Raw genomic sequence first — 13986 nt, forward strand, 5'->3', positions numbered from 1 at the left:
TTATGTATGTATTTGTTTGAGGACCCAGAACACAAAAATCTCATAAAAAGAATCCAACCGTTAATTAATTGTGCTGAAAAATTAAATGGCACATGTGAAAAGTGGGTATGTGTGAATGATAAATTGATTAATTTTAGGACAAAATTATCATATATTACGGTATATTTTTCTGTTAATCAACAGTACAATTGATGCTGATGATGATGATGATATAGATGTTAATAATTATGGTAAATTGGTAATAATCACCCTAATAATTCACCAAGTAGACGTACAGAGGTAAACTCTTCAATTTTCCTACTGAAAATAATAAAGAGAAAATTACCTAGACTAACTAACCTATGATTTATAAGAAATAACTACAGTAACCCATCAAATTTGTTAATACTCACATAACCTATTAATCAACTAAATAATTTAATATTCCCAAAATTACCCTTTTAGAATTTGATTTAAAACAGTTTTACTTTCCTAATTTACTTGAAAATTAAATCTTTTAAATTATTAAATTATTGAACTAAATTAAACATTCCAAATTAAACTTTGAGTAATAATTTACTTTCCTAATTTACTTTATGATTGTTGTTTTATATATTAGTGATCTTAGTAAAATAAAGAAATTTGAAATAGCAACTTCACTTTAGTTTTTTTCCCTTGTCGTCATAGAAACATCACATTGAGTTTCCAGCCAAAAGTGAGTTATAGATCGTGACCAAGTAAACTAGGACTTCGATATACATCCATCTTCAAACTACCACAATGAGTTAGGTTTTTGAATTTGACTCTTCTTCCTCTAATCCATTATATATCTGTTTTTTTATGAACTCATGTTATTTTCATTCTTTTTCAATAACGTGTCTGTTTTTTAATTTTTTTTTTAATTTTTTTTAGTGTTGTTTTATTAACTTGCGAGATTCTTTAGTTAAGGTTGAATATTTTATTAATGCAGATTTTATGCTAATGTACAAATATCTCATTGGTTTAAAAGAAATCTACCAAATTAACATGTACAGTTTGTTAGTATGTACTTAATGTTAATCCACTGATTATCAGCAGACGTCATATCAATCAAGCAGACAATACTCTAGCATGTGGATCATCACCATACAACAAACTAATCTATTGCTTCATATTATGAAGTTAAAGTCTGTTGAAACATGTAGCCATTATATAAGTCTACCAAATTCACTCGTGAAGTCTGGTATACACTTGTCGACCTTATGCTTATCCACCGATTATAAGCAAACAACAAACTAATCTACAGGTTTCAGATATTATGTCAGTAAAATCATGTAGACACTATATAGCCATTACACAAGTCTACCAAATGCACATGTAAAGTCAGCTATAAAACATACACTTTGTACTAATCTACCTATTATAAGCAGACAACAAACTAATCTACATGTTTAGAATTTCATGTTTTTAAAAGCATGTAGACACTATGCAAGTGGCTGTAGTCTTGTAGACAAAATATAAGTCTACCAATTTCTAATCTACCATAAACTTCTAGACATTACAATAAGTTTGAAAGATTTTGCTTTCTATCAAAATTACACAACCTTCATGTTTTTTCATCTTCTACATATATATAAAGTTGTTTTAAACTTACCTAGATCGTTATAGATATTCAGTCTTGGATTTCTTGACTTTTTGTATTTTACCATGTTTTTCAAAAGTATATAGATATACACAAAAAAAAAGTTAAACAAAACATATCGTTATCTAGTATTACATATTATAGAGCTGATATAAAAAGTCAATACAAGTTACTGATTTCATAAAAAGGTGATAGAATTATATGAAACTTATGTGCAATTATAAATTTCTGTTTTAGTGAAAAAGTTGTTTTAAAATTAAAATATGTTTTAAGAAGCAATCAATATTGTTTTAAGTGTTATATTTAACATTAATTTTATTTCCATTTCATTAAATACGAATTTTGTTTATTTTATTTAAGAAATTTTATTATTCTCTTATTTTTTATAAAGTAGATATAGAAAACCAATCATGTATTTAAAAATAATATAGTAAAAGTATATTCATAAAATTTTGGAACACTTTTACTATATTACCCTTGGCTATTTAAAATATTTATTAGGTTATTGTAGCAAATGTCCCTATAATAAATTCTTTAGATTTTTTTGCTTGGACTGCTAAAAACTGAGAAGTTATAGTTGATGATAAGAGTTTCAAGGCTTCTAATCAAATGTTGTAGAATAAAAGATGTCAAACCAGTTCTAAGTAATTCTAAAGTAAAGGAAATGCAAGATCATGCTTAATCTAAGTGATATCAATTGGTGAGATGATTTTTTTAATTAGATTACTACTAATATGCAATAAAGGGCAAATCTTTCTTTCTGAATATGAAACAAGAGGACTCATTGGGCTAGGCATCTGATCTTGGGTGATATATATCCAATCTAGAGGTGGGAAGTTTTCAATCTAACACTTTCCTTATGCCTAGACACTAAGCTAAACAAACTCTATCTCTAGATGAATGTTCTTTTGATAAAGCAACTCAAGCATCTAATCTCTTAGGTTGAATGTTACTAAATCAAACATGGAGAACAAGTCTAATAGCAATCTTAACTCCTTTAGCAACTAATCTCTTAGGTAAAGCAAGCTAAAATCATTGAAGAGTTGGTTAAGGCATTTCAACATACACCTTGCGGGTAGGAAATGCCTAGAAATCTATTTTAGTATGATCATGACTAAAATAGCATTGAGAACCCTCAACAAGCAAGGAAACAAGTAGATCTAGCACTAAACACCCTAGATCTTCTCTAATCACCCTTAATCACCCTAGCCCATGAATCCAAAGATGACTACTCACTAATCTTCATGATAAATCCAATAATCATTGATGATCTGGTGTTAATCATGATTAGTGATCAAGATAATCAAATAATCACAAGAGATAATGATCAAGATTAGATATTTTTACCTAAAAGGTTCTTTGTGATTAGATAGAAAACATGATAGGCCCTAACTTTAGGATTACAAGAGTATTTATATGTCTTTGGTAAACCTAATGGTTTCCATTAAAAAGTCTAAAAAGCCCTTTAAAAACATTAAAATTTGACTAAAGATAAGTCTCGATTCGGGTAAGATCTGTTGGCTGCAACCCGCGCTAGCTTCCCCGCGTCAACTCGTCGTTGCGCCTTCAGTTCGTACGTGCGGGTGCAGCGTCCCGCGTCGTCGTCCCCGCGTGATCCATCAACGGCTCCTTACGCGGGTAAGGAAACCCGCGTGCTTCACCCCGCGTCAAGACGTCGAGCAAGCTCCATTCTCGTGTGTGCGGGTGTGGCTTACCGCGTGATCCAAGCCGCGTTGAAGCTCTCCGTTGCCTCATGTTGACGTGGGATAGTCAACCCGTGTGACTTCAACCCGCAGTGCACTCATCATACTCGACCAAACTTCGTTCTTCAACTCTTTTCGAACCACAATGCTCTTAAACACCTCAAATCACTCTATGGGACACTCCATTACCTAATTAAGACATATGAATACAATATGGATTCTAAAGATGCTAAATTCCTAATCTATTTGATCAATGTATGCAATATGGATGGTTAAAACAGTGTAAATATGCAAAATATCAATAGTATACGTTATTACATCAATGATGCAATGATCTTCTCTTATTATGGTATGTCCCTGCAAAATGAGCGGTCAATAGTTAGTCCAACATTGATTATACAATTAAAATTAAATTTAAATACAAAAAGGCAAAGAAATCAAACTACTTAAAAATGACACATGTTTTATGGTATCAATTGAAGATCATTGCACCAATCCCCTAAACATTATATGAGAAATGATTTGTTATGTGTCATCATCACAATGATTTAAAAAGATATGACATAACATACTAGCAATAATGACATGACATACTAACAATAATGACATGAATTGAAACTAATTGTGACATGAACAGTTATATTTAATGTTGATTTATGTTTTCGATAAGTTTTACAGAATATGATAATAAATCATAGATCATCATTAATATAACAATAAATAATATTATAGTAGAAACAGAAATATAATATTATTTTACAATTATATTTTTATAATTATATAACTTTTATTAATAAAACAATTCTTCTAAATTTTATGCAGTTTTTTTAAAAAGAATTGTAATTTTCTAATCCCAATGCCATTAGTGTTTTTAATACCTAAAATTATAAAAATATTATTTATTTTACGTTTTGATAGTTATATACTTAAAAATTTTCTCTTAGTTTTATAGAATTTGATTTAATACATTTTAGATTAAAAATAATTTCAAGACTATAGTTTTAAATGTATACATATATATTATTAAAAATATTTTAAATTTTTTTGACATAAAAATAAAAATATTTATGTCATCATAATTTTATATATAACTAAATTAAATTTGAATTTAAGTATTGTAAGCAAATATTAAAATTTACAAATTAGCAGAATTTTATTTTTAAATATAATTAATTTTTTTTAATAATTAGGAAAACACCTAGTTAAACATTAAAACATCTTGTCTAACGCATAAAATGGCAATCGAGTGTCAAAAGTTTCTTCTCGAGTGAAAAACGGGTTTGCACAATATTTCAGAATATTGAATTGGTGTTTATACTATCACAAATTAGTTGACCCAAATTTTTTTTGCAAACATCGGTTATCGTGTATGAGTTATTATGAGGTTGTAATGTTATTAAAACACTTCGAACCAAAAATTTCAAACCGTTCAATAATTTTATTAAATACTTCAAACTAAAAATTTCTTAAGCGATAGTTAGATTGCACTTGAATTTCGGTTTTATATACTTAGTTATCCCCTACGTTAAATAAAACATTTTGGTCCTAAAACGCTATATAAGTATATAGATACATTAAAAATGACATGGAGTCCTTCCTTGAGTACATTAAACAGTAAACACATCCACCATTCATGCTCGAAGATAAATCATTCATTTATGAATTATAAAGACCAGACAATACTATTCAAGAAAATACTCCACAAGACTGGTAATAATTCATTGTAAATTTGTAACAAAGATTTTACCAAAAAAAAAATATAACAAAGAATGTGTGTAGAAGAGTGATTTAAGTGTATTGGCATGGAGATTTGAGATTTGAAAAGGATAAGTGCATTGACTCCACAAGATTGGTAATTAACTAGTTTCAAAAAAAAAAAGATTGGTAATTAACTGTCTTTGTGGGAAGAAAAGAAAGAAGAACAGAAAAGTCAGCAATTCAGACATTAGAAAAGAAAGGTACGGACAGTCTGCCATAATGTGATCAGTCACTCGTCAAATCATCTATTTTATTTGTTTGTTTGTTAATTTCTCTTTTTATTTTATTATCTTTTTCTGTAACTATACGATTGTTTATTTCTTCTTTTTTGTAACAACGATTGTTTATTTCTCTTTTTCTATAACTAACAAAAGTCTAATATAAATTGTTTCTCAACGCAATGAAATTATATTTCTCGAGTCATATAAGATACTGCATTTGAAATTCAACTCACTTTGTTATATATATATACATATATAGTTACGTAAATTATATATATATATATATATTTAATTGTCATGAACATATCAGTTTATTTATGTTTCTGTCAAAATTATAATTGCCTTTTCATGAACATATCAATTTAAGATTTATTATATCAATATTTATAATATAATACATCTAAAATCTTTATTACCAGCACATATATAGTTACGTAAATTAGAAATAAACAACTTATTGTAACCAACAACGAAAATAATGAACTTTCAAAATTACCAATTTATATACTATGATATTTATGAAACTGTATATTATTATTAATGGTACTACTATTTTTAGTAATAAACACATTAATATTACACAGTTATAACTATATATAATTATTTAGTGTCCGGTATTAGATAATTAGAACGTTAGTATTGGTGGATATCTCAAAGAACAAAAATAATAAAAAAATACTAATAAAAAGAAAGAAAAAAATGAGAGAGAGTCTAAGTTATTTGTAAGAAACTCATTCTATAAATATCACTCTTTTATTTTTTAATATTTTTATTAAAATATATTGTGAGACTCTATTGAGGTTCTCACGTATTTTCATTTGACCAGTTGAAATAATATCAGCTTTAAACCGATTTGGAAAATTTTTAAGTTAGATATTCGACGACTACCTAATTCTAGAGGAATAAGTCATATATATGGTAAAAAACTGGAACACCAATTAGTTATTAAAGTATTAGTTTACAAAAAATTATTACTCAAAAGTATACTTTTTCTCGAGAAACATATAATTTTAGCATATCTTGAGTTGAATAGGTGATAGTTTCCATGTGGTGGCAAATTTGTAACATGGACTAATAATGCATGAGTTTGACATTCATTTTAAGATTACAGTTCATATGGTCCATCTTTGCAATTACTTCATCTATTGGTACGTCGCTGTTGTAGGTTTACGAATCTTAATTTGCTTAAAGATTAGTGTATATATTCGTACGTGTACGTGAATAAAATTAAATCTTGCAATGTGCAATGAAATGTTTTCATAGAACTTTTGTTTTAAAAGAGAAAGGTGGGGACAAAAGAGAGGAAATGTCGAACAGCAAAACAGCTGTTTGGTATTTACCAACAGTTCATGATTTAATAAGAATGTTGACAGAACACTACACATTTATGTGTATGGATACAAATTATAAAATTTATTTCTGAAATGAAAAACTGAAAAAGAGACTGTTAAAAAGAAATGCAGAGGCAAATTGCAATTTGTCTGCATGCATGCATTTATAGTCTTGTCTCTTTATTTGTTTGTTTTTTACCAATTTTTTTTCAAAGTCTCTTAGTTTGTTGTCCTCTACATTCTACAAAGAAGAAAAAGAGAAAAATATCTAAAAACTATAGTGAACATATTAAGCATCTAAATATTATAGTTTAAGTTAATTGTACTAATCATATCGTTTAATTAGGTCTGTATCACATGGTCAAATAACTACATGCAATGATCAAATCAAAACGTTGTGGTTGTTCTGAATGTTTGAAAACTTGTAAATCTAAATTATATATATATATATATATATATAATTAACTGACAGTTGTGTTTTTAAAATGAATTCGTCATGAAATTGGATTTTGATGAGTATCGTTCGAAATTTAGATACATATTCCTTCTGTTTCATAATAGTTGATATTTTAGAAGATGTTTGTTGTTTCAAAATAGATGAAGTTTTGATATATTTATATTATTTTTAACTTTACTGAAAACTGTGTAACCAATTAGATTTTACAGTTATTTTTTAATTGGTTGAATAATTTTTAAATTATATTTGTAAAATTACTTTTTAGAGAAAAATAAATTTTTTAATCTTTGTGAAATGAGTCAAAACATCATCTATTATGAAATAGATGGAGTAATATTATGTTTTTATGTTTTCAAAAAAAAAAAAATATTATGTTTTCATTAGCAAAGCCGACCAATAAAATGAAATTTAGTTATATGATATAGATCACAGGAACATCCTAGTTTAATTTCTACCCAAAACATCTATTTTATCTAAGTTTTTAGGGTTAGCTATAGAAGTTTTTCGTTCATATGCTATTAATTATTTCTAGATGAATGATTAATTGATCACTCTTTGATTCGGGGTGGTACCGGGTTTCTCCTGCCTTCTTTGGTGCGAGTCGGTGGTGTGATATTTCTCAACGAATTATTCCTTTCTAAATAAGAGTTCTAGTCAAACGCATGGAAGGTTTCCATAATTCTAAGGTGGTGTTATGCTATAATCTGAACGGGTGTTGATGCAATCGGTGGTGTTCATGGGATGACATCGGTGGTTTAGTTCTGCAACTTCTATTGAATTTGGGTTGCTTTCGCAGTGTGTGTTAAAGACCAATCACATTGAATCAGGCTTTAGGCAACCAAATTTTAGCGAGTTCATACTCACGAATTTACCATGGTCCTAAAGTGCGAGTTAAAGAAAATGATCGGACAATGCTTCTTCGCTTATGCCACCCTAGCTAGTTATTACTTTTAGTTGCTATTGATCTTTCTTTCCTTAGGCTATTGTGTTTAAGGATATTTTATTGGATTAGGAGTTTGGAATGATTTCATTTTCTTTCAAATTTGAGTTATTAGATTTAGCATTTTTTTTAAGAAAATCATATATAATCAATGATTATTAAATTAGTCATTTGTACAAAAATTTAAAATTCCAGCTTATTAAAATTAAAAATTTCATCAAGAAAATCTATCAAATAAAATTTGAAAGTATTTGGAAAATAACTAATAGTTAAGATTAATTATTGCCACTTCTTATGATGATATTTGAAAGTATTTTCGAAATTAAAAATACTTTCAATCTTAAAAATATCAAAATTCTTTCATTTGGAAATCGAAATTTAATACGTTTCAAGATCATCATTTCAATTCTATAGAAAAATTGATAAAATAATTATATATCATTTTTAATGATTTGTAAAAATTGAAAACATAATTCTCAGTTTTCTTGAAGTCAAGATAATATCCTTTATTTTGCATCAAAGATCTTTCTATTTCCAAAAAAAAACAGAGTTACGTTTCTTTTCCATTTTCATTCAAAAGTTCTTATGTGTTTTCACGTCCATTTAAGATTCAAAATATTTCATGATTCTCTTGTAACTAGGTCCCTAGAACTACACAAATCTTTAGTTGGAATGAGATTCTAACTTCTCATCTTTTGAGATTTTGAAGTTTAGTAGTTATTCCGCTTCAAAGTTAAATTCTCATAAAACAAACTAGCGGGTTGATGGATCATATTACCCTAGGAAGATTATAGTAATACATCCATTTGATTTTGAAATATTAATAAGTAAGATTACTTAAAACTGAATATTTTTATATTATATTAGAAAATAAGATATAAACCAAGTAAAATTATCAGATTTTTAATCATTTGATTTATTAGTCATTATTAAATCATTTAAAAATTTAAAGAAAAAATATTACCAAATCATTAATAGTTTCTTAAGTCCAACAAAATTTAATGAAATTTTCTCAAAATCCTTACATATACCAAAATCATTTAAACTCCTAGCTAGTCCAATAAGCCCTAGGTTTTTGTTGTAGTTTTTATTTCTTCTTTTCCGCAACTACTATATTTTGTAATTTTCTATAAAAAAAAAAAGATCGTTGATGAAATTGAAATTTTTACCAAACAAATATCCTTTAGGTTTAGGCGCCCCAAAATGAAAATCTAGAATCAAGAATGTTGACAGTGAGCATAGAGAGAGAGAGGGGTAGACAAGGCCTTAGAGCCTGCAGACAACTAGTAGGTGCGAGTGCTAATGCATGCAATCTTTTTGCATGCAGACGTTATAAAGTCAAATGCTCAGGTTCTGGAGATTCTAAACAGACAATTATATAGTTATGTGATATTTGAAGTACGTTTGTATGTTACAGTTTATAAGAAGTTGTGAAACTAACACATGTCAACGCATACATAACAAAGATGTGGAGTCAGTTACATAAAAATTAAGTATAATAATGCTTCTAAATAAACAATTAGTTTTCGTTAGGTTATAAATTATAATGTGTGCGTAGATCATGAGAACAATTTAATACATATATGGCTGGCTACTGGCTACATAGAACGTGTATGCTTCATTTCACATGGTTGTACAGATTTACTTACTTGTCTGTCCATGTAAAGATTGGAGAAAGTTTACCCATTTTCCTTTTAATATGATGAGTCAACGTCATTCTGTTGAGAGAACTATATCATAATAAAGCAATTATGACATAATCATTTATGTTTCTCCTCGTTCTCCTTCTATCCTCTCTCTACAAACATGCGTATATATCTATTCATTCACAGATATACACATATTTATTGATTCTAGGTCTTGATATGATTGATCACATTCTGTGGATCTTTATCGTTCATTATCTTTTTTGGTAGTTTTTTAAACTATACTTTTTTTCAAAAAGAAAAGTTTTAAAAATTATGAAAATGTATTTTATTATTTGTTAATGAGAATTATCATTTTCGTGTACAGTTCAGTTCTAACCTTTATATAGGAAAAAAAAAATACAACTGATTAGTTAAGGTGTTTTCATTTTCGTACAGAGACGGATCAGTCAATGTCTTAATTAATCATATGAGGGAATTGTACATTTTTGTTAACGTATTGAATGATCCATCTCGAGAATCCATGCACCTCATTGTTCCTCTTTGATTTTTGTTCTTGTTCTTTCCTGTCTCGCTAGGTCTTCTTATATTCCTATATATTATTAATTGACAGACGACGTCGGCCGTAAGATATTCAACTAAGATGTATATTCATAATTAAGCATAGGCTTTTGAATATTTGGTTCGTTTCATTCTTTCAATTATATATATATATATATATATAATATAAAAACCATTAATGTATTTTATAATTTAGATTAGTTTGATTCGATTTTTTATTTTTAGTAAAAGTAGGAATCGCAAGAATTGATGAGTTTTAGCCCTTTTTCAAAAAAAAAAGAAAATTGATGAGTTTATATATGTTACAGTTAAGTTAATAGCAGATAATTTTAATGAAATTAGTTCAAATGGTTTAAATAAAAATATCAAATAATTTTAGGTATTTCAAATAAAATTATTTGAGTAGTTCAATTTTCTGTTTTTGGTAATATTCAGTTGAGTTTGGTTATTTGATTATTTCAATATAAACATAACTATTGTTATTTATACATTTATTTTTAATATTTAATTAATTTAAATTTAAAGACAGCTACTATTTTAAGTGTATAAATCGTATTTTGAATTACATACTCTACTCATTCGGTTCTAGTTTCATATCATTTTTTAATATTTCAAATATGGAAATGTAGAAGATGTTCAGCTATTAATGGTTATGTGGTTTGGTTCGATACCTTTTAATTCGGTTTAATTTTTCAATTCAGAGTAATATGCACCTACTTACCATAGAGTGAAACTATTGTTTTAACGATTATTCTTTATTTGAAACCAATGATGTTCCATTATTTGCAAAACATTTCAAAATAGAATTGTTCATAGTTATGTGCCATTGGATTATAGATGGCAGATCTCGGCAGTATTAATATGCTATTGTATTATTGTCTCCTTTTGTACATGTATTATTATTGCTTGACATCATTAATATATTACTGTATATTGAATGTGAAAACTCCCGACAGAAAAGAAAATTGAAAGTGAAAATTATAGTTATTCAAAAAGAAATATCCCCATATGCATATAAGTACTATATTCAAATTCACAAAGTACGTTTGTTACAATTTGGAGCATATGGAATGGGACAGTGTCAATGCAAAATGCATCATAACATAAGAAACAATATAGTACAATGTTCTTTATTATGTTTATTTTTTGTCTAACTCTTTGCTCTCTTGCGTCCCTTTCCAATGCACTTTAATATTAAATGAAGTTTTCCCATTTTCTTGCTAAACTTATAGTCTTATTTCGGGTATAAATAACCTTATCCATATACAAAGTATCAAAAGGTGGAGAGGTATCATAACAATTAGAGGACATACACAAAGCAAAATATTTTGTTAAATAGAGAATGAGTCCAGTGGCTGCAACGAGGTGGTGCCCGACGCCTGAGCAACTGATGATCTTGGAAGAGATGTACCGGAGCGGCATACGGACTCCTAATGCGGTGCAGATACAACAAATCACAGCTCATTTAGCTTTTTATGGACGTATCGAAGGCAAAAACGTCTTTTACTGGTTTCAGAACCATAAGGCGAGAGATAGACAGAAGCTGAGGAAGAAACTCGCTAAGCAACTTCACCAACAACAACATCATCTCCAACTCCAGCTCCAACACATCCAGCCCAACCCAATATCTCAACCACTTAGTAACATCATTGATCCTCATAATCATTACCATCACCATTATAATCATCATCGTCCTTATGATCATATGTCTTTCGCTTGCTGCTCTCAGCCTTCTCCCATTTGTCTTTCTCATCAGGTATGTAATATTCTTAATTGTCTACTCTTTTTTTTTTGGTAGATGTTTCGTTATTCAATTTAATTGGATGCAAATGTTTCTGACCAGAATCAGCCTTGTATATATGGAAATAAACAACTACCAATCTGAGCCTTACTCTGGTTTATTAACTTATTAATATATACACTAATTCCTTTATAAAGTGTGATAGTTCTAAACCGATAAATAAGCTCAAAGCTTTAGAATATCATATATTTTTGCTACTTAAATAGTTTACATAGAAAACGGAAAATGAGAATGTAACAAGGTATTTTCTTTGCCCTAGTTTCTTACATATGTGATATGTCGAGTTTTTATTTCAACATATGATGCTAAGTTTTAGAATGCTATCATGGAAAATATAGGCCATTGGAGTAGAAGCTCAAAGCAAAGTGCTGAGTGAACATTACTGCAACAAAAGTGGACGTGAGGATATGTTGATGCAAAAACCAATCACGGGTCAAAACACTTCGTACGGTCGAGATTGGATGATGATGATGATGGATATGGGCCCACGACCATCATATCCCTCATCATCATCAGTACCCGTTCCATATTGCAACATGATGATGAACAGTCCAAAGATACCACTAAAAACCCTCGAACTCTTCCCAATCTCATCCATCAACTCCAAACAAGACAGTTCCAAACTTTAAAGAAAAAACAACAACAATAGAGATTCTGCAGGTGTTTCATTCATGTATGATGCGTCAATGGCTACTACGAGGACGCGTGTATTTGGGGGTAAAGTAATAGCCGTTGGACAAAATTACATGACATCTCTCTCTCTCTCTCTTTTCTTTCTTATGTCTCTATCTCAGCAGTAGAATTAATGGGAAGTTTTAATAATTTATAGAAATATGTTTTTTACAAGTTGCTTGATGGAGTTGGGACTTGAGAGCTATTATGAGTTGTAAAATTGGGTATCTTGGTTTCTGCAATTGCATGCATGTGTAGGCTATTGTCTTTAGGACTAGACAATGAGAAAGTTCTCATTTGTCTAATGTGTAACATCACTCTTTATTTTGATGTGGTCACCTTTCGCTTTGATGTGTACCATGATTCTTCCCTTTTTGTTTTTATTTTACTTTCCCATGATAATAATAATTGAATAGTGATTACAAACTTTCTTGATTTCGATAAACTAATTGATGCCAAACTTCACATCATGTTAATATACTTTCGTATATATATATATATATATATATATCCGCCGTAAATGTAAACACATGTTTCGGTTTTATTATTAGATGATATTTTTTTTTTCAAAAAGAGATTAATATTTGAAGGAACAAATAAGAAATATTTTAAATAAAAACAAGAAAGGAAAAGAAATTATGAAACATGATGAATATATATAAGGGCTTATTTGCTAAATTACCAAAAAAAAAGGTGATATTAGATTTTTAGAGAGAGAGTAGAGAGAGATAGGATGAGAAAGTAGGAGAGAGTGGGTGTTTTTAGTTAGTTATGGACTGTTTGTTTTACCATTTGTCATCTCCATCCAAATGATTCATTTGTATGATCTATTCAAATGATCCATTCAGATTTTTGTGATTGTTTGTTTGTCCATCCATATAGCTCATCTAAATGAATCATCTAAATGGATCTTATGTTTGTTTCTTTATTTTTATTTTCATTCAAATGAGTTTAGTAAACAAATTACCAAAATACACTTGTGTTGATTTAATCATATGTTTGATATTAATTTTAACTATATTACATTTAGTTATTTAGTTTAATATATTTACATTAGAATTATTTCAAAATTAACGAGTTTTCTTTTTGCGGTTTGGGCGGGAAAACAAGATTTTTCGGTTTTAACGAGAAAACACAATTTGTCTGTTTTGGCGGAAAACAAGATTTTTCGGTTCTGGCGGGAAAACGAGATTTTTTGGTTTTGGCGGGAAAATACAAATTTTCGGTTTTGGCGAGAAAACATCTTTTTGCGGTTTTGTAGGGAACTATGTTTTTGCGAATTTGGCGGGAAAACAC

General features: G+C 28.7%; 1 protein-coding gene across 1 annotated transcript; it reads left to right on the forward strand.

The window, feature by feature from the left end:
* Nucleotides 1–118: 118 nt before the first annotated feature.
* LOC103864903 (WUSCHEL-related homeobox 3) lies at nt 119–13719 on the forward strand. Its single transcript, XM_009142674.3, has 2 exons — nt 119–11973; nt 12357–13719. The coding sequence occupies exons 1-2, from the start codon at nt 11560–11562 to the stop codon at nt 12645–12647; spliced, it is 705 nt and encodes a 234-aa protein (XP_009140922.1). The 5' UTR covers nt 119–11559; the 3' UTR covers nt 12648–13719.
* Nucleotides 13720–13986: the final 267 nt, after the last annotated feature.

Source organism: Brassica rapa, chromosome A04 (genome assembly GCF_000309985.2).
Source record: "Brassica rapa cultivar Chiifu-401-42 chromosome A04, CAAS_Brap_v3.01, whole genome shotgun sequence".
Taxonomy (NCBI): domain Eukaryota; kingdom Viridiplantae; phylum Streptophyta; class Magnoliopsida; order Brassicales; family Brassicaceae; genus Brassica; species Brassica rapa.